The sequence below is a fragment of the Dipodomys spectabilis genome, unplaced genomic scaffold (genome assembly GCF_019054845.1).
Source record: "Dipodomys spectabilis isolate Male_0828 unplaced genomic scaffold, ASM1905484v1 ptg000263l, whole genome shotgun sequence".
Classification (NCBI taxonomy): Eukaryota; Metazoa; Chordata; class Mammalia; order Rodentia; family Heteromyidae; genus Dipodomys; species Dipodomys spectabilis.
Window position 1 is genome coordinate 1,265,451 of NW_024870940.1, and position 22,213 is coordinate 1,287,663.

At 49.1% G+C, this 22,213-nt stretch overlaps 1 protein-coding gene across 1 annotated transcript in view; it reads right to left on the reverse strand.

Annotated features, from left to right (window-relative positions):
* Positions 1-19,246: 19,246 nt before the first annotated feature.
* Positions 19,247-22,213, reverse strand: part of Xkr6 (XK related 6) — a 174,881-nt gene continuing 171,914 nt past the window's right edge. Inside the window, exon 3 of the mRNA XM_042699897.1 lies at positions 19,247-20,846. Within this exon, the coding sequence (XP_042555831.1) occupies positions 19,882-20,846 (965 nt within the window). The 3' untranslated portion in view covers positions 19,247-19,881. The remainder of the gene's footprint in view (positions 20,847-22,213) is intronic.

Below are 22,213 nucleotides of genomic sequence, written 5' to 3' on the forward strand. Positions count from 1 at the left end.
TATGTCTTTCTGCTTTGGATCACCTAGAGCAGTCACCGGGCGCACGCTTGCTTTAGAGATGGGGAAATGAGGGACTGCAAGTGCCCAGCCTAGGAATGTGGGACAGGAACAGAGCCCTGCCTCATCCTGGCCTCAGTTTACTTTCACTCTCAACCAAGTACAGGATGAAGCCCTTGTCTGCACTGACCTACTCAACAACCTCCTCATCACTGACCTAGAAAAGATTACATTTCCTAACTTGCTCCAGCTCCCCCTGTCAACTCCTCTATTGATCTGGACGTTGTCTCTTCAGATATGGGAAACAACACAGAGGGAAGAGACAACTCTCAGCAATAAGTAAGACCGACTCCTCACGGTGCTCAGAGGGCCGCAGCTCCACAGTGCTCTTCAAGAGCTTATCGTGGAAGTGATGCTCAAATAACCTGTGGAGAGTGGCCAGCCCTTTTTCCGAAGGAGATACCCCATTTCCAAAGTTATTCCTAAATGTTTCCACTCTTCTCCTAGCTTCTTAGCCATTGAATGGAAACAAAATGCCAGACCTCCTAAGGTTCACCTCCATCTGCTTCCCATGAGTCTCTGGAAGAAGGGAGGAGGCAGAGAGACCTTGCAGAGGACTAGCCTCACCCCCAAGGTAGATGGAAGCTAGAATATCTGTCTGTCTCCCACTGTACCCCCCGACTGACCACAGTACCCCGTGCAAGCCTCCTTGAGCCTTCGTCTCCTAATTTGTAAAATTTGGTGGCATTTCTGGCACATTGAGAAGTCTGGTGCACTCTGGGCCAGGAGAGAGGGGTCCAGCTCCTGTTAGCCTGTGACTCCTCTCCATACTTGTCCCCAACCTCGAGTCCCATGGAAGACCTAACACTTTGGCTCTCTAAGGTCAATCCTAGGCCAGAGCACTGAGCCAGAGAAGCGGGTTTCACCAAGCAGCACCCCAGCCACACAGAAAGGACCACCTCCCAGCCTTGTGGGAGAGGTGGAGAGCAGGAAGTGTCAACCCCCCTCCAATTGATCCCCTGAGACTCACAGACAGGTTAGCTTTCTGGAAAAGCCTTTTGGGGAGATGGGGGGAGCAGCAGTGCTTGTGCAAGGCTGACCTACCCCCCCCCATAGTGGGCCAAAGGTTTCCTCAAAAGATAAAAGGGAACTCCTCAGAAGAAAGAAAGGAAAAATAAGACATCCCTGGGATGGGTCTCAGCAGATGTGTACTGTGGATGAAACCCAAGCAAATGAAGCATGACATGTGGTTTAGATCCCCTGAGTAGCTAAGAGAAGGGGGGGGGAGGAGGGAGGGAGGGGAGACGGGGGGGGGGGGAGGGGGCGGCTCCTGGAGGCTGTGCTCCCTGGAGGACCAGCTTCCTCCTTGATCCAAAGGATCACTCCCACCAGGCCGGCAGTGGGAATGTGTTGTGCTACAACAGTTAGGCAGTGTCTGAATTTATCTTAAAAACTGTCTCGGGGGACTGGGCCACCTTGTGCAAGATTTGTAAACCATGAGCAAAAACTCAGACTTGTGTGCCGAGTCTCAGCGAAAGCGTGGAGAAGCTGCTTTCTGTGCGCACGGCTTCCCCCTGCCTAATTTGTGCTTTGTGTAACCCGGAGACTACTCTTTCTCTCTGTAATGACTTCCTAAAACCTAAGTCAATGCAGCCGAACGGGCTTCTGGACGGGACCCATCCCAAGCCTGTGGCGGAGGGTGTGTGTCATTTGTGCCTCCAGATGTGTGCAGGTGTGTGTTCTGCGGGTCTTTCTGGGCATCTTTGGCATTGATCCCCTTGTTATCTAACACTTCAAAATGAAAGCAGAGGCATTAGCCCACTTGGGCCCATTGCCACCCATGGCTGGTGGGGCAGGGGTCGGGGAAACAAGCAGGATTTGGCACTGAGGATGGCACGCTGACTGGGAGGCTAGTTGGCCAAAAGCTAATGTGGAAGATGCTACTTGACCCTTGGGGACAGGTTACTCCATATAGTTAACCATAAATAAGGAAAGAAAAACATCAAACAAGTCACATCCTCCCCAGAGCGCACCAGTTCCCTGTCAGGGCTCTTATGCAGGACTGGGAGGGCTGCTATAGTGGCTGCAGGTGTTGCTACCCCTCAACCCGACCCCAACCCCAACCCCAGCAGCTCCAATGCTCATAGTTCCACTTAAGCCAAATTTTGTTTTGTTACCTTAAGTCAACACAGCCCCAAAACATATACTGGGGGAGGGGGAAGTAGAATCTATAAAGAAAATCTTTCAAAGCAAGAAAGGGTGAAAACAAGTTGTGAACACATAACTAAAACACGAAAAACACACATCAGTTCACTTTTGTAGAACCAAACAGGGTTGCATCAAATCATTGCAAAGGAAAGAAAAGGGAATTTTGTTGTCATTGTTTTTTTGTTGTTGGCTCTTAAATTTAGGAAAAGAATTGCTGTAGCATGCTCACCTTGAACCAGGAATTGAATATTTGTGGTTCTTCGACAAAAGGAAAAAAGTCAGTGGCGGGGGTGGGATGTGGGAAACAGTTTGGAATCTGAGGTGAAGGAAGGAGGGAAGGGGAGCTAGAAGATTGCATAGTTGTGAAACAGTGGCTTCTCATCAAGGTGAACACGTGCATCATCTGATAAAATAGCATCTGATATATTTGTTTCTGTTCATTTCTGTTTGCAATATTTTGCTCTCTGTTCACCAGACATTTCATACATGGGAACATATATACAGGAAACACACACGCACGCGCGCGCGCACTTACACACACATGCGAGAACTAACACCTGACTCACACGGCCATCCCTTGAAGCACCCCCCGCCCCTCCCCCGCCCACCACGTGCTGTTCCAGCAAAGTTTGGATTTACCAACACACTTTCCCTACATCCTCACCCAACTTTTTTTTTTTTTTTTTTTTTTGTCAAAAGTCATCTCTCAGATGTTTGCTTTCAGTGACAACTAAAGGAAGGGAATGAAGCATGATGAAAAGCACCAGAGATGATTTGATTCTATTATTCGGCTTCTGTGGTAACACCCCCTGTTTTGGCTGGGAGAGGGGACAGGAGTTGGTCATTATATTTTCAAAGTTGGGAGAAAAAAGCAACTGCCTCTTTTGTTAAGTTTTTTTTTTTTTTTGAGGTAAATGTTATTTTTGATACCCTAGGCAGGAGCTTTTTTTTTTTCTTTACAATGGTGTTGAGAAACGTTCAAATAAGGAAGAAACAACACCCAAGTGTAACATGAACACTCAGACAGTAACAAGTACATCTATGTTTGCATTTATTACCCTTTCCTTTCATTCAGCTGTTCCTTAGCATACCGAATGGAACAGAAGGGAAAGATGAGTGATTTCCTCCATCAGACCAGGCATTCTGTCTCCAAGCCCCATCACACACCTCTCTTACATACATACTCAAAGTTGCAAACCAAGTGAAAGCTTAAATAAAGATGAGTATACTGTACATTTTCCCATTCTTTCTATCTGCCTCAAACATATACATATATATGTATATCTATACACATATACATATATATAGCAGTTTACATTAATATAGGAAATAGCAAAGGTCTTTTAGTTACATTTTATACAGAATCTCTGCATCTTATCTTTATTTTATATTCTCTCACTTTTTTTGGATAAACAATTGGCTGTAACAATCGATAGTAAGGCTTCACAGAAAGAATTCTGCATGTTTTGTTTTTTCTCTAAGAACCAAAGTATATAAAATGAGGTTTGATTCTAGCACCTTATACAGTATGAATGATGTTGTTCCCTTGGGAGAAGTTAGCAACACCCTAGGAATCTGTCACTTACACCATATCCAAAGCTATTGCAAAAGGAAGGGCATAGAATACGGTAGAGCTGGAGAGGGGGCGGGGACAAAGAAAACCCCTGGGTTAAAGTCAGTGACACACAAACAAAATATGACATGAAAACATGCCAAGTTGCTGTCTCCAAATCAACCATGTAGTGACTCAGCCCCACCAATCAATCCTTCTAATCATACTTCCCGTGAGGTAAGGAAAGTCTGATACCCCTTTCGATGCGGCCACTGACTCCGGGAAGTCCACCGAGGAATGCCCAACCTCTGGCTTCTGGCTCCCGAAGTGTCTCTGGCCACCTTTGATTGGTGAGTGGAGATCTTGAAAATGCAGCTAGTGTTGGCCACTAGCAAGGGAAGCAAAATCAATAGAAAATTAAAAATAAATGATCAGCACCAAAGGAAGTTGAAAAGAAGCTGCTCTTTGCACCCTTAGCTAGATGGTATGTGTGTGGAGACAGCAACTTTCACAGGAGAATAATAATCCCTTTCCGGACATCGGTGCCCCTCCCCAGGGACACCCACCCTCTCCAGACAGCCAGAGTTCTGGTCGAGCCAGGAGTATGGAATCATCGCGGAGGACTAATCAACCCCCACCACAGCCGCATCAGAGCCCTGATTATATCATGGCGACCTTAGTGACACACCTGCACCCATGGCTGCTTGCGCACGTGCAAGCCCGCGTGTTGGACGGCACGGCCGCAGGACACCGAGGAGAAGTGCTGGCACTGCTGTTTGCTTCCAGTGGCTGCCTCGAGTGGAGTCACGTGACAGAGAAGCACCACGAGAAAAGGCACCACAAGGTTTCAAGAAGTGAAATTGTGTGTTGTCACTTGTCACCGCCTGACCCGGCCACGGTGGGGGAAATGAACAGCCCCAGAAGCCATTGATGTCAAAACTTCTCACCCATGTACCTCTGTCCATCCCTGCTCAACAGGGGACCAAGGGAGCGGGGAGAACCAGCCTAGCACTCTCCTTTGCAATGCAATTTTATTATTTTTTTTTTTTGGCTAATAGAAAAGGAAATAAAATCCCTGTTCTAAAAAGAAAGGAAGGGGCCCAGATACGAGGCAGGGAGACAAAAAAAATTGAACTAAGGAAAGTCCTGCATGGGAACGTTTCTGACACAATTACTTGGCTGTAATGCATCTAGGAGAAAGGAAGGAAAGAAGAAGAGAGGGAAAGAAGGTGGTAAGGTAGAAGGGAAGGAGGGAGGGAAGAGAAAATAGAGGAGGAGAAGAGCAGAGAGGGAAGAGGAAGGGGGAGGAAGAGAGGAGACTAGAAGAGGGTAAGGAGGGGAGGATAGGAAGGGGAGAGGAGGGAAGGGGAAGGGAGGGAAGAGGAAGGGAACAGTATTGTCCATAGGCACAGTTTGCCACAAATAGCACCAGATGTAGATGAATGAGGATGGACAAGTCCACATCTGTCCACACAGCTGAGCGTGTAGACTCGGAACCACCATTATTCCACCCTCAGTCTGGCCAAGAAAACAGAAGTGGTTGGACACCGGGAGCACCAAGGATTCTGTGTGCCGTTGGCAAGCTAGGGAAAGGGTGCAGACTGGACCACGGACGTCTGCCGTTGCATCAGCCTGCAAGGCAGCCCTGACAGCTGTCCCGTCTCACTGTCTGTGCCAGGACCGCATCAGGCCTGGGGAAATCTAGGGCCATGCTGCTGTGACCTGCATGCCCTGGAGACTTGCTTTCCACCAAGGAGACCGGAATGTCTGAGACCAGGCTGGAGATGGCTCCTTGCCCAGGGACCTCTATTCCCAAACCCGAGTCTCCTGGAGATGGTGGCTGGTAGGGAGGGAGCTTGGCAGGAGCTGACGTGGCAACTCTGCTAGCGTATGTACTTAGAGTGTTCTTGCTTTTCCTTCTGGTCCCTGGAGCTGGTGGTTCTAATCTTAGAACAGACAGATGCCTGTCTATACCAAAAGTGATGCTCTCGTTTCAGTAGGAAGAAGATACATCATTTCTATCCCCTACTACATTCTGAATGATATCTCTGAGCCCATTCTGGGGTGTGGGCAGCAGGACAAACAAAAGACTTCTGCCAGAAGGCTCCTCTGGTCGGTAGGGACCTCCGATAGCTCCTTCATGGGACAGAAAAATAGCCACTTGGGCTTCCTCTCTTGCTCTTGGACACCACAGCAGCCCCTCCACGGCCAGGGCTGGGTGGGGGCGTGAGTCTCTGTACGTCCGCCCTTCGTTTGAGGGGCATGATCCCTACCTATTTCCACCTCTTTCCCAAGGTTCCCAGAGCTTTCTCCTGGACAGGAAATACATTATTGTCCTCAAACCCCGCCTTTCTTCTGACCTGAGGCTCTGCGTGTCTTGACCATGGCTGGGCTCTCAGAGGGGATGCTCCGCCCTGAGCTGCGCGCTGTGCCCACGGCCCGGGAGGGACGGCAGTGCCAACTTGTCATCCTGACTGCTCCCAGGTGAGAGTGGGTGGCAGGTGGAATCCGTGGCCCCTGGGAATGCTAGGCTGGGGCCCTGGAGATGGAGATAGAGAGGCTCAGCCCTGGTGCTGTCCCTTCCAAATCTCCCCCCTGAGGTCCAGTGCTCGTGGGCAAGGGCCATGTCTGGGCTTCTCTTTGGGAGTTGATAAACTGGGAGCCTGGGTCACCCACCACCTGCCTTAGGGCTCTCCTTGCCTGTCACCGGCTAGGCACAGGGGCCATGTGACCCAGGACGAGGCTGCTGCCCGGCCCTCCTGAAACCACAGCCGAGCTACGTGCACACAGGCGCCAGAGATGAGGCCACCTAAGAGTACTTTCATGCGTCCTCACGTGAAGCATGTGGATTAGCAGTGGCCATGACCTGCGTGAGAGGCCGGCCTGACTCACCCTGCCCCGTCTATGCTGACTGTGCTATATGTTGCTGCTCACCTCAGAGTCGAGGGCCAGGGAAGGCCTGAGCTGAGAGTGGAAGCCGTGTTCTACTCACACGATCATCTCATGGGGAAGACCTGGCTGTAACCGTCAGACACATGGAAGAATCAAGAACGAGGAGAGATTCCAGGCTGGGCACAAGCGTGAGAGGTTGTGTCTGCAGAAAGCTTTCCTCCTTGTGGAATCCGGAAGGAAGGAGCTGGGCACCCGCCTTCAACTTGGCCTTGGACTCCACGGGTGCACGTCTGATCTCTGGTCTTCGGAGGAAACACTTGGAGTCCAGAAATGAATGATACTTCTGACTCCTTCCTTGCAACCCAAGACCATCCAGATGATTCCATTCCTCAGCAGCCACTGCCCAGAGTCGAGGAGCCACTGGAAAAGTGTGTTAGCCCTTTGGGAAATTTAGAAATGCTTTGCACTCAAGGCTTCAAATTACCTGAGAAGTTCAAGTCTTTTTTTGCTCTACAAGGAGTCAGCTGGCAATGTCATCAGAATTTCTGGTTGAAATGGACATGGATGGCTGGGGGAAGAGGGCCAAGGAAAGCCAAACAAATGTTTAAAAAAAAATGGCCCCCAGTAACCATGATTCTACAGATACTAAGTCCTACTATTCTGGCAGAGGGTCAGAGAGCAGTGGGCTCCAGAGAACAGAATGGAAGGTAGGGTGTGTTAGAGAGGCAGGGCCATGATGCCGGGGCCACTATTGGAACACTCACCCTAGCAGCAGAGAGGAAAACGAGCTTTGACTAGCACCACAGTGACCCCGACGGCACCAAAAGAAGATAGATCCCGAGTGATCGTTCATTCGTCCTTCCTTCCTAACTTCCTTCCTTCTTCCTTTTTCTTTCCTTCTCTCCTTCCTTTTTTCTTTCCTTCCTTTTATCCTTCCCAATTTTCTTCCTTTTCTCCTTTCCTTCCTTCTTTTCTTCCTTCTTCCTTCCTTCTTTCTTCCTTTTTCCTTCCTTCTCTCCTTTCTTCCTTCTTCCTTCCTTTCTTCTTCCTTTTTCCTTCCCAATTTTCTTCCTTTTCTCTTTTCCTTCCTTTCTTCCTTCTTTCTTCCTTTTTCTTTCCTTCTTTCCTTCCTTCTTCCTTTTTCTTTCCTTCCTTCCTTCTTCCTTCCTTCTCTCCTTTCTTCCTTTTTTCTTTCCTTCCTTTTTTCTTCCTAATTTTCTTCCTTTTCTCCTTCCTTCCTTCCTTTCTTCTTTTCTTCCTTCCTTCCTTCTTCCTTTTTCCTTCCTTCTCTCCTTTCTTTCTTTTTTCTTTCCTTCCTTTTTTCTTCCTAATTTTCTTCCTTTTCTCCTTCCTTCCTTCCTTTCTTCTTTTCTTCCTTCCTTCCTTCTTCTTTTTTCCTTTCTTCTCTTCTTTCATCCTTTTTTCTTTCCTTCCTTTTTTTCCTTCCCAGTTTTCTTCCTTTTCTTTCCTTCCTTCCTTTCTTCTTTTTTTCTTCTTTCCTTTTTTCCTTCCTTCTCTCCTTTCTTCCTTTTTTCCTTCCCAATTTTCTTTCTTTTCTCTTTCCTTCCTTCCTTCCTTCCTTCCTTCCTTCCTTCCTTCCTTCCTTCCTTCCTTCCTTCCTTCCTTCATTTCTTCCTTCCTTCCTGCCTTCCATTTGCATATGTTTTCTTTTTTTTTTTTTTTGTCAGTCTTGGGGCCTGAATTCTGGGCCTGGGCACTATCCCTCAGCTCTTCAGCTCAAGGCTAGTGCTCTACCACTTGAGCCACAGCACCACTTCCGGCTTTTTTCTTTTTGTTTATGTGGTGCTGAGGAATCAAACCCAGGGCCTCATGAATGCAAGGCAAGCACTCTACCACTGGGCCACCTTCCCAGCATATGTTTTCTGTAACAAAGGTTCCATTCTGAATAATGACAGAACAAAGCAGTGGGGCAGGGCTTCCCATTGCTGGTTCACAATGACACTCTTGCCTTCCTGCCTCCACATTCCTTTGCTCTTACCCCAACAGAAAAGTGGGTTTCCTAAAACACATGTTTTATCACAGCAGAGCCCACGACGGTGGGCATATTCCACACTCAGGGTCTGTGCCCTACAGATGCTTCCTGGGCCCAAAGCTTGGGCCATAATTGGGTGCCGTAGGAAAAGAGGAGTCATTTTACTTCCCACTTGAATATGGGACCGCTGTGGGAAAGCCAGAGTGACAAAAAGGAGGAGAAGTGATAGGGTGGACACAGCGGTTGTCCTGGCCTGGCAGGCTGCAACCACATCCCAGGAATCAGGAGCTACAGGCTGTGTGCAATGGACAGACTAGAGGATGCACCTCACACCCTGCTCCTGGGAGCCTGGGCCACAAAGGATTCTGGGACAGACTCTGTGGTCTTCTCACACACAGTGTCAGGCCTTTTGGGTGGAGGTGGCAATTTTAATGTTAATTTTAATGAACACGGACCACGTTGCTGCAAGTAACCATCTTTAGCCAGAGACATCTTTTCTTAGCTCACGAAAAGGCTGGTGTCTCAGTGTACCCTGCTGCCTGAGCACCTTCTCTCTAGTGACACAGCTCCTTCCCCTTCTAAGGAAGGCCTCTTCCTAGGAAACCTACTGTGCTGTGGCCTCTGCTGTGTCCATTTTGTCACCTAGGAAGGAAGGGACCAGAACTTCTTCTTCATGCAGGCACCCATGCTTCTTTTGAAGTCAGTCAGAAATAACTCTGGCTTGCTGTGCCCGTGATAGGAAATGAATGGCCTTGTAGAAAAATTGGCTCTTCCCGCCATAGAGCAATAGCTCATAGCTGTCTTCTGTCTATCCAACTTGTCAACGGGGCTTTGTATCTAGGCTGAGCAGTGTCTGTCCTGGAGTCCTCGTGTGGCTTCATGGGTAGACTTCAGCCTTACCTGCCGGTACTGATTATGTAGGACAGGTCCATAGCATTATGCAGACAAGAACTGCCCAGGACTTGAGCTACAAGGGACAATTCTGTGCTCCACAAGGCACCTCCTTCCCTTCACCTAGGATGGAGGCCTGCCAGGCTATCTGATCAGCTCTGCTGGTGTGACCAAGAGCCCCCCACAAACACGGAGCCATTATCCAGCTGTTGCCAGGGGCTGCCATGTGGCCCTGTGAATCTGCTAAGGATATTTGTAGCAATTTGGGAGTCTCATAAGTGCCAGCAGAACCCTACCCCTGGCTCTGTCACAGATGGAAGCAAAACCGTTTCCAGCCCAGAGTTCTGTCATGACCCTGTACCTGGGAGAAATAAGAAAAATACACCTAGGCCTGGTCTATTCCTAGCCAGGGAAGGGCCCTAAACATCAGGGTACTCTCTCAAGCTTGTTTAGGCCCTTTAAGAAAAGAGCTACATGCATATGTGTGGGTAGGTACATATGAAGACCAATGTGTGCACACACATTTGTGCGTGCATGTGCCCAGGAGAATTTATTTTTGTATCTTGATGTGTAATCGTCAAGTCATATAGACGTAGCTTAGTGTGCAGTCATTTGGTCATATGATGGTCGCTTCTACCCAGTGTAAGATCTTGTCATGATTTCAGATCCCTTCCTGGCTCACGTATCTCTTCCTCCCACCCTCTTCTCCAAATCTCATAATCAAACAAATTTCATCATTTCAGGCAAAGCCATCACTGAGGAGCAGGTGCTGGAGGAGGGGCAGTGGTCAGCAGTGGGCATGTATATGTGTTCTTTTAAGAAAAAAATCCTAGAAAGGCCAGGGGTTGTGAAAACTTTGCAATTTTGCTTGGCCGCCAATGTGGGCTTTGAAGGTGACTCAACTGCTTGAATAATTATCTGGACCTCTCTCCTCCCTTCTCTTCCACCAGGTCCAGGGCCACAGCTCTCAGAGGCATGCAGATATACAGAAAGGAAGAAATGACATGTGTTCCTGACTTCGGGTAGGCTAGACCAATGGCAGGTGGCAGTCATGGTGATAATGCAGGTGATGGGCAGTAGAGGTTGCGGTGGAGCAAACAGTCCAGACCCCAGGAAGGCCTTTCAGAATCCACAGCTGGGATGCTTATTCCACATAAGCAGAGAGGGCATCTGGAAGGTCAGGAGGATCTGTGACGTGTTGGCAGTATCAGAGTGGAAGCCTCACCCGTCTTGGGCCCTGGGTTAATAGCACAAGGACACCAAGGCCCCCTACTGCTTGGGTACGGAAAGACACTCACTCATCCCGCGCTTCCCCAGCCTTTGTCCGGGTCAGAGGGGACAGATAAAGACCTCCGAGTCCCTCGTCTCTCCTCACAACAAGGCCCACTTTTCAAATCAAGGAACTTGCCCTTTCTCTTTGTCCCTTCTTCCTTCTGAAAGGAAAGCAATTCTCTCCTGTCCTCAAAATAACCAGTGGTTTTGACTCTGGTTTGGGGTAAGGAGGAAGCCTCTGTTAGGTTCTGAGAATGTTCTTTCAGGGCAAAAGGATTCTGAGGATTCAAGGCCACAGCTCAGACAACTCTAAAGGACTATCCCAAGGCGAATGGGACTGACTGGCAGCTCCAGGAAGCTTTGATCTGGAGGCCGGAATCCACCTGCTCAGCTCCAGCAGTGGTCTGGCCCTTTGCAAAGAGCAGGGGGCCCCAGGCCTGGCACTCTCCAGATAACTTTGAGGGGTACTATAGTCCAGAAGATTTTAGAATCCAGACTTGGTTCATCCAGCGTGTTGAGAAGGGAAGAACTTTAGGTACATGGAAAAAAGGTCAAATGAGAAATTTTACAAAGGCTCTGTTTTAAGTGAGGCCACTAAGACATGGAAAATCTCCCCCACCCTCCTCAAAAAAAAAAAATCCAAGTCATATGTTTTGTTTTCTAGTAAAGACCCTCATCTTTGGAAGCCAAGACTTTCCAGCAAACAGCATACCAGACTTTCCAAGGAGACAAGCACACCAGAAAGTAGCCAGTAGTCCGGGCTAGCAAGAGCAAACCACGCTCTGGATCTGGAGAGAAGATGCAGGCTGTGGACTTGGCAGAACCTAGGAGCCATCACTGATCATAGAATGAGGGTCACATCTGCTGGCCCCAGGGAACGCTGGCAGCTGCAGCCTTCAGTTTCCTACCCAGGGAGTTGAGTATCAAGTATTTGTTTGCTTCTCAGAAGAGCATTCACAGATGGAAGCCAAAGAATTGAAAGCCCTTCCTCCCTCTACTTGGAAAGGACAGCTGCTTTCTGGAGTAGAAAGACAGAGAATACATTTCTTATCCCACACTGAGACAACTCTTATTCTACCCTCTGGTTCTCGCTTTAAAATACCGTTAATCTACAAAGAGTGGAGAAATCAACTCCTGGTCTTTCTTCCACTCTTCCTGGCGTGGTGCCCCACACCCAGTAGGTGCTCAGTTAATACTGAAAACAATTTTACAGCAGGAAGCAAACATGATAACTATAACACTGTTATATGCAAAGTGAGTTACCAGACAGGAGTTACTTTATCCTCACAACACCCCTGTGAGGTAGGTAGGATAATACTCTTCTCATCTCACAGAGAGGGAAACTGGCCCCAGAGGAACGTGACTTTAGAACAGAGTCCTGGATTTTGTTATTATTTTTAACTGCTAATGACATGATTGTTCATGCCTCTCCTTTCTGTAGATGCATTCTCCGACTCTTTTATTTAGAAAAGAAAAAAATACTTTAACTATGTCACTCTGTAAAACCAGTTTCCTCTGCTCTGCTGTTTGTGCCCCCAGAGAGACAGGAAGTGCTGGCTAGCTGGTTGTTCCTGTTTCCTTCCCCATACTTCCGGAAGCTCTCTTCTTATCCCCTCCTACCATCCCCTGAGGCTCACAGTCCCCTGTGGTTCCACTTGTCCATCTTCTACATTCTCACTCCCAAACGCTGCTTGATCCATCCACCAATCAGACAGGGGGCCCGGTGAGAGCAGGGTCAGGGCTGAGGTCTGTGTTCCTTCCTTTCGGTCACCATCAGAAAGACCTTGTGGGAATAAACAACCCCAGCAGGGTTTGGCCTCGCCACGGAAAGTCAGATGCAAAATCAAACAGGAGCTGCTACTGACTGGCAGACTGTGACCTCCCTCACACTGCCCCAATGCGAACTCTGATAATCTGAGTCAGAGCAGGTGGGAAAAGGGTCTGGCCAGGGTCCTGTGGTAAAGACCAGGAGCATTTGGCAACAGCAACTGGGACCTGCCCTTGTGAGCACTCTGTTCTTCTGGAACAGTCTCAGGAGGTGACTTTTTTTTTTTTTGGCAAGACTTTCCAAATCAGAGCACACCTGGCAGAGCCAAGATGACCGACCCACAAGAGGTCAGGCTTCTAAAATGCTCCCTCCAAAGAAAGCTCTCAGAGCCAACAGGAAAGCAAAGTCATAGCTGGCACCCCGAGCGTCTGTGCCCCCGTGGTTCCCACCTGCACTCACCCTAGGCTAAGTCCTAAGAAGAACACAGAGCTTCTGAGGATGGGTCTGTTCTCTTGTTTAAAGTATATCTCAGTAATGAAATGATAACAGTCAAACCATAGTTTAAAAAAAAAGGAAAGAAAAAGAAATTGAACTTAACATTTCCAATTCAAATTATGAGAAAAACAAACACAAACATCATGATTTAGGGGGAGGGAAATCCAAGATATTTCCCCCAGCCTTGTTTATCTCAGACTCTCTGCCTGCAAGCCCGATCAAAGCACACCAGAGAGCAATGAAGACCCACCACGGAGACCTGTATTTTTAGCTCACAGAATGGTTGTTTAGAAAGCAAAGTTTGATCCGTACTCTGCAGAGAGGGAAAGATGAGGTGGACCTCAAGGTTTAGGTCAAAGGGAAGGGATATTTCCTGAAGGCTTTGCCCTCCACAAAAACCATCTACAGACACCCCACTCTTCCCTGGCTCTTGTCTACCCAAAGCTCAACATCGACCTGTTTTCAGATAGGTACTGCCACAAATTCCCCACTCCATTAGAATAAAAATAAATATCAGGAAATTTGGTTTAAGAGTTACAAGTGGCCAACCTGAGCCAGGGGATCGGGGGTCCCCTGACTGGGGTGCCATTGTACTGGGTTCACAGTGCTGTGAAGAATGGAAGGACTCCAGGGCTGGGAGACTTTTCTCCCTGTCCACATACCCTCTCTTCTCTTCTGTGGGCTTCTGGATGTCTGTGTACCCAGAAACCCCCTTCCCTTCCATGTGGCTCCACTTTCCAAGGAATGAGGTCAGCCCATCACTCCAGGCACCACTGACCGAACGAATCCTCCCAACATCCCTGAGCAGGAAAGCAAGCAATCTCTGCTTCCCCTTCACTTCACAGATGGAGAAACCAAGGCACCAAGAGGTGAAGTGAGTTATCCATGATCACAGTGGGACTCCCGAAGCTGCATGGGTTGTTTCTTGATCTTTCTCGGTCAAAGAAGAATGTGTAGGAAGTATGCAGTTCAAACAAATCTCCAAGCCCCGTCTAGCCTACGCTACACCGTGGACAGAGCAGAGGAGGTCTTCTACTAGAAATGCTGATCTGTATCTACCCTGACCGAGGGCAAAGGGGGTTTGCAGTGTTCACCAGGTTACTAGTTAGCACAACACCAAAGGAAAATCACAGAGATCTTCATCCTGCATCGGCGAGGATGACAGGTTGGGGTAGTCCTCTCGGGCTTCAGAAGCATGGAATTGCCAGCAAACTTTGTTTAGAGGTGGGGCTTGGGCAATCTCTCCTGCGGGACTGCATGTGACAGGTGTCCCACCGTGGCCTGTTTGCCCCGTCTGCAGAAGTCTATTCTGAGCCCTGTCAAGGGCAGGTGCTGGCCTGGGCAGGGGCTCTCCTACTGTGTCCCGTCTGCTCCCCTCAGGGGCTGTTATTGATAGCACTCACGACCTTTGGCTCCAGAATGTTCCAGCTAAGCCCTGCCAACCACTGCAAAGAAAGGCACAGGGAGCAAGAAGAAGCAGATGGTACCCAGGAGAGTCAAGTGAGGCTGACAGAGCCAGGCAGGCAGAGGAGAAATCTGTGACTAGATCAAGGCAGTGTCTTCTGATATCTGGCCAACAGCACAAGAGGCAGCATGTTGAGGGAACAGAATGAAAACTTCCAGAGCAGCTAAGGACGAGTTGGGGGTGGGGCATGGGTGGCTGTGGCAGGGATCTAGGACACACGTCACCTCTTTCCCCGAGGGCATGGTTTTCTTGGCTTGTTTTCAACGTGTTTCAGAGTTGGGACAGGCACAGATTGGTTTGGGACAGCCAGGGCAGTCCCCGGACAAGCTCTGAGTTTACTGCTGGACCCCGCTGTCATTTCTACCAGCATGTGCGAGTGAGCATGGAAGATGGTTTCAGTGACCAGGCCCAGCTTAGGACTGGAAGAAAGGGGCCCAGACTTGAACCTGGAGGCATCTACCGTAGTGTTCGTCTCGTGACTTGAGGAAAGTTGCTAATGCTAGGTGAAGCTGACTTCCTATTGGCTGCCCGTGCTGGGTTTTCTAAAGCAGGGTGCCCTGAAGGTCTCAGCTGTTCACAGGTGTTTGGGACTTCTCTTTAGGGGGGTCATTTGAGCACCCAAGGGGGCCAATCACTGTAGGCCCTTTACCAGCCATGGTCTTTCCCAGGATTCCCTGTGCATCCCCCACCACGCTGGCAGTTTTGCAGCACTCTTGGATGAGCCTGACACTCGACAAATTTATATCCCATGGCCCCTGCCAACCAAATCTGGCAGTGTTGTTTTAATACCCTTTGAGTTTGGCAAAGAAAATGCTACACTCTGAGCTAAATAAATGCTAGCTGGCCATCCCTGGAATACCTCATCTGACATGGGGCAGGAGGGCTTAAGAGCCATGGAATTTGCCCACTTTCACTTCCATTTAAGACCAGATGTCCTTTCTCTACACCAGCACATGGATGCCCTCTTGTCCCTTCCTAAGACAGGTATAGAGAACATTCTGCTGAGGCTCAGAAGCATCGAGGCTGGGGCTGGAGCTGAGGCACAGAATACACAGGGGAGAAAGGAACATGCATGCTTTCCATCAGGCCACACAAACGGAGAGGGAGTCTAGAGCCACATGAAGATGAGGGGCGCGACCATCCACAGCTGCCCCAAAAGAAAGCAGCAGCCGGGCAGTGGGAGAGGGCGAAGCTGGGGGAAAATGACGAAATCTGGTGCCTTTTAAAAAATCTCATAAAATGTCTTCTCTGAGAATCAGCTTCATATTGATTCAAGGTCTGAGGCGGGTAGCGTGAGGTGTCCGTCACATGGTCAGAAGAGCCACATGGTGGCCAGACAGGGACTGCCTTCTCTTAGCCCTACTGTGGGTCAGGGTTATTGTGAGATGAAGGGAACGATCCAGTTACGGGGTGATCCTGGGCCTGAGGGCCCTGGGGTCTTTGAACCATAGGAAATATATGGCACATGTAGCCAGGAGAGATGGGCCTGTCCATCCTTGCAGCATCCCTGGTCTCCAGCTGGTGGGGACAAGTCTGGTCCTGAAGAGTAGGTGGCGGCTCCCATGACAGAGTTTAGGACTGTGTTCGAGATGTGAGAAGCTCTGTGCTCAGTAAGGGCAGATGGAATTGGATCTTCTAAGCTTCCCTCCCTCACCTTGGCCTTAGGAGCACGAAGTTTCCACTGGGAAACCACGGGCTGTGACAATGACATCACCCCCAAAGTCATCTGAGAAGGTTCCCCTTCACACAGAGGCTGAGGGAGAGGCAGACCTCCCAGGCTTGGAGAAATGATGCCATCAAAATCACCCCACATCACTAGGATGACGTGCCCCTATTTCTTAGAATGAAAAGAAGAGCCACCGTTGTATGTGGTTGGAGGGATGAAATAAGGAGAGAAATAAGGAAAGAAATGGGGGGTTGTTTTTATTTACAGTTCCTGGTGCCAACAGGTGTGTCTCCTACCAGCACTAAATTTTTATTGAGTATTTATTTCGTGGGAAATAAATACATTCCGAGATTTCAGGTCCACTGCATTTGGAACAGAATAGGCTAGACTTGGTGGAACAGAAGACTAGGCTAGACTTTGTTGGCCCCTGAAAGGGTGGTTTTCAGAGTCCAGGCACATGGTATACTATAGCCAGATTTCTAAGGCCTCATTGGGCACAGTGGGGTCACAGCCCTGACACGCATGTGCAGTACCACAATGACACTCAGCCCATCTCTGCAGGAGAAAGACACAGAGGGAGAGAGAAAACTGGGGGGAGGTACTGGTGCCTGGGGAAAGTGGGGAGAAGGTTTCTCGGTGGAAGGAACTGTTAGAAAGTAAAGATGATGTGGTGACAGGAAAAGTCTGATCTGGCCACACTATCTGCATCCTTGCTCCCTTGTTCCTTCCTTGTTTCCCATTGCTTTGCTTTACATTCTTCCTCTCCTTCCTCTCTGGTCTTCCTCCACTGCTGCCCATGGATGCACCTGCATTGGGAAGGGGGGTGCGTGGCAGCAGGACAGGGGATTCGGGAGAAGGGGTAGAGATTCCACAGAAGAGAGAACTCAGTCCAAAGAAGGCTGGAGGAAAAAGGCCAGAGAAATGCTTGGGGCTGCCTAGCTCACCCCCTGAACTAAGTCCTCCTGGCTCGAGAAGCTGTCTTCCAACTTCAAATGATCCGGGTCAACACTTGCAGTTTCTCTTAAGCTTCATGTAAACACAAAACACACATGTGTGTGCTACCTGTAGTAAGTAAGCAGTGGTGAATCAAAGCCTCTGACAGAGAAGCAAAGAGGAAATAGAAATTCATCTAGGAACAGACAAACAAGCCGGAGTGGCAGAGGTCCCAGGGGTTGCACGAGGGAGAGTTTCAAGGGAGCTATTTTGAGGCACCCAGAGTCCTGATGTGGGGTAGACAAGAGCTGGAACCCCATCTAGCCAAGGGGCTTCTCCCTCCCCCCAAACAGCCTCACCTTCCCTGTGTTCTCAGCAGAGTACGGAGCGGCTCCCAAGCCTGGGAAGCCCAGGAGTATCAGGGGATGCCGGAGGGGCCCACCCCTGTTCCGCCCTGCAGCCTGGCGCAGCCTTGCCAAGCAGAGGTGGCCGCTGGTCTTATGGCCCCGTGTGCTCTGCTCGGCCCTTTCTGGAGAGAGGGTGCTGTGGTAGGGAAGGGTGGGTTGCACCAGAGATGAAGCGGGTCTGAAAGTGCATTTAGAAAGCGCTAGATAAACAATGCAGGCCATGGGAAGAAGAAGCCTCTTTGAATAATAATTTAAAAAAAAAAAACCTCCACAAACATTTAAAAAAAAAGAACTCCTCATTTTTGAACTTTTTTAAGAACAGTTCAATGTGAGGTTTTTGCACCCTTAACATTTTTATCTGGAATTTTTTTTTAATTGTACTACACACAACAAAGACTAACAGTATTTACTTAAAATATTGTGTGTGTGTATATATATACACATATGTATATGTATGTATATATATCTTTTTGTGGAGATATTTTTCTTTTTGTGATTTTTTTTCTTTTCCTTTTTTTTTTTTTTTGTGCCCAAGTAGATATACGATATTATTGAAACAATGTCCCCAAACAGAAAAAGTCCTTAGAGAAACAATACTCTGAAAAACAAAAATTTCACAAATGGTCAACCATACTCACAACACCTCCCAGAAATTCAACTGGATACAATGAGAAAATAAACAGGTGACTCGAACCCTCACCCAAACCATGTGGGCTGGAAGACCCAGCTGTGCTACTGGTAGGGACGCGTCCTCCAGGGGGACCCCTGTGCAAACACAGTTGTCCCCCCTCCTCCCCACCCAACCCCTCCCGCTCCCCGCTACCAGCCATCACAGCCTAAGAGTAGTTTTGTGTATTTCTGGCAAGACCTTGCAGCAGGGACACACACACACACACACACACACACACAAACACGTTCTATGGATGGGCACACACATACACACACACACACACACACACACACACACACACACACACACACACAACCCAGATGCACCAAGGGAGCTGAATGAGTCTCAGCCAACCACAATGACAGAAGCACCAAACAGTCTTTGAAATGAGTTAGTTATTACAACTTGACTTTTTATATATGTATATATATATATATTCTAGCTTTCCTCTTTGTGTTATTTTTTAATTAAAAAAAAGCACAAATGAAAGATGAAGATTCTTTCCAGATCAGTTTAAGGCTTCCCACAGAATGGAAACAGAACCATCCTTCCACAGGCCTGCACGTGTCCCACACATACCATTCGCAGCCTTAAAATGATGGAAGAGATCGTTGCCAGTCACAGATTAAGTATTGTGCCTTTAAATAGATGTCTTTCTTTTTGCTACTATGCTGAGTTTTATTATTACTGGTTCTCTTTGATGGCATATATGGGAATCTCCTTTGATTTGCTTTTAGAATTTACCAAATTAGGAGGGTACCTTTTTGTTTGTATTCTGTCTCGCCTTTCGAGAGGAATCAAAAGCGATTCTTGCTAGGTAAATGCTAAAATGGCACATAGTCAGCCTTCAAGTAGCTTTGCTAGCCATTTGAGATCCAAACAGCCCTTCAGCTCCTAGAAGGCTCTGTGGAGTGGGGAAGGACAGGAGAGGAGGAGAGAAATCCAATGGAGGAGGGGTTGCTATGCCTTTGCTTTTAGTAATTGGTTTTCTTCGACACAAATAATCAGATAGGAAGAATGATTGCTTTGTATTGTCTCTGTTGGTTGGTTTGATTTTTGTTTCCTTGGTGGATTTGTTTCATTTGATTATTTAATTTTATCTCTTCTGGTACAAATGTCACCAGAGAGGTTTGCATGAGAAAATATGACAGTACTTAATGAAACTCAGCACCTAAGGGCATAAGGCAGTTGAAGGTTTTGTTTGTTTGTGTTTGTTTGTTTGTTTTGTTTTGTTTTGTTTTGTTCTTTCAATCAGCACCAATCCCATAAATAATCTACACTTGGTGTAAGGTATAAAATTGTGTTGTTTTTTCTGATGGAGAGGAGACAATGCCTTCTCCACCTATGATTCATAGTGTGGGATTTTTTTTTTAATACTGTTTCTTGTGTGTAAAAAACAAAAGGAAGATTTTCTTTTTGTTTTTACTTATAAAACATAGAGAATATCTTTGTATACATACAGCGACTGGAAAGAAAGCTTATCTGAAGGGGATGTGACTTATTGATTTGTTCTTAGTGTTGGTGTTGCTGTTGGTGTTGGTGTGGCGGTGGTAGTGGTGGGGAGGTGGTGGTGGTGGTTCTGTGTGTTGGGAGAGGGAGGGTTAGATTTCTTGCGAGCGGCATTCGCCGCAACCAAACTTAAGGTCTCCGTCTCAACCCGGGTCAAGAGGCTCTAGAGTGAAGATTCGTACTGCAGCAACTCATAGAGGAGCGGTCCATCTCGGTAGCGAATGCCCACCGCCGTGGGGGTGACATACTGCAGGATGTTAATCGTCCTCCTCAGCCTCCTGTCTACAAAGTGGGCATCCCAGGCTGGGTACCGTTTCCTTGGCATGTCAATCTTAATGAGGGGCCCCTCGGGGGGGTGAGGGCGCCCCGTCGGGGTCGAGGGCCCCGTGGGTCTCACTTGGAACACGGGCAAGCAAGTATCGGCCATGAGGTCCTCCTGTTGTCCCGGCACGGCTCTGGTGGGCGTGACCTGGGTCCCCCGGTACCCAGGGGCTTGAGGTGCCATGGGCTCAACGTCGGGGGGCAAAGGGATGCCCCAGAGCAGCTCGGCACAACAGGAGCTGGCAAAGATCTTAGCCCGCGGCCCCATGGGGTGCAGCACACCATAGTATAAGAGCATCAGCACAATCCCAGCCACAAAGCTAACAAAGACACAACACAGTGCGGGCACCGCATAGGAGTCAGTGCTCTCCGGGTTTCTGTAAAAATACCAAAGGAATGTCAAGGCCGCGTTCTCGGTCAACACTATCGTATAGTATGCAAACATTCGGTATCGAGTCCGCCCTTCCTTGACGTTAAACCAGCAGAAAATGTACACGATCCCTACCACCATGTTGAAGAGGATCTCCTCCCACTTGGACATGCAGAAGTCCGTCCCGCCATGGATGATCCAGAAAGCCATGGCGCACCAGTGCACCACCACGAAGATCCCGAAGTACAGCTGGAAGATGGAAGCAAAGAGGGCAAAAGAGATAACCCGGGATGAGATGGTGAAGAGGCGCCAGAAGAGGTGGATGAGGGCCCCTCGGTAGCTCATGCTCTTCTTATCGTCCCTCGAGTCCCGCAGCAGCTTGTGATAGGACGCTAGCACCCAAGCCAGGGACATCAGAGAGGTCACAGAGGAGACACCTGCCGGAAAGACACAAACCCACACGGTCAAAACCTCGGACGTCAGCTGCGAGGGACAACGGTGGGGGGGGGCTGCCAGCTGAGGAGATGCCCACACACACACTGCCATCTAAACAAGGAGGGAGAAAGAAACACAGTATCAGGAAGCAGACAGAGCCCCAACCGCTCCCTACACTGACAGCTTTGGGGTGTCTCAGGTGGGCGGGTGGGGGGTGCAGAGCTCCGTGGCTCAGGAGTGAAGTGGAGCCCCTGGGTCTGGCTTTGAGGGTTAGGGTGACATCTGGGAGGGGCTGTGCTCTACCTCGGGGGGCCTCTGTTGCATGCAAACATTGGGCCTGCATGGGTGCCCCTTCCTCCAGCAGCCTCGCCCAAGATCCTCCCTCAACCATTGTCCTCTGCGCCACTCTCTGCCACTCTCCTGCCTTCTCTCACTTGATGTGGGGTCTCCCAAACCCTTCCCTAAACTTTCGGTCGGCTTCTTCCTCATCCACCACAGAAGGCGGTCTTGGGGTGTCCGGCCCATCCAACCAGCCACCTCTGTCTGTCACACCTGCTTGCCTTGAAACCCTGCACAAACCCCAGTTGCTTTCTCCGAGAATATCTGCTCCCTGTTCCCAGGCCCGCCCTTGCTTCCTCTGGCTGCCCTCTGAGTCCAGCCTCTGTGCAGCACCTGCTGGGAGACAGAGAGGCAGAGTTCCAGGGACTTCAGCCCAGCTGTCATCGAAACCCCGCCCAGCAGCTTTGCTTCTGACTCCGCCCACCCAGTAGGGGACTTGTAACCAGGCTCATCTTCCCTGAATCTTCCACTGCAGCCAGGAACAGCACCACAGGCCGAGCATAGCGGTCAGGAGATCCCCCACCGCCGCCATCCTTAGCTCCTCCCGTGTAGCACCATCCAGGCCTCCAAGCGCCTCTTTGGTTGGTCCTTTTGCCTAAGATTCAGAACTGAGCACAGTGCAGATGGAACGTCTTCCACGGGCTATCTTCCTACCGGGCTATCCACCTTCCCAGGAACACTAGTTCTCTGCGCCATTCTTCTTTATTTCTCTCTCTCTGAAGCACAGAGTTTGGACCCGGGAGCCTTACACATCCCAGACACTATCCCAGCTCATCTCCTGCCAAACTTGCCCTGCAGCTCCTGTCCCATTCCGTACCATGATCCAAACATCCCAGAAGAGTCAGGGTCTCCCCTGCCCCCACAGCCCCAGCATTCCCCTCCTGCCATATCTTAGAAGGCCCCTTCTTCTTCTGCCCTCATCTTAAGTCCAAGCTTAGAACAATCTGGTGTGATAACAAGCCAGCATGTTGGCATATGCACAGAAAATACCTGGATGGTTGGCCAGCATAATGAGGATAGGTTACTCCCT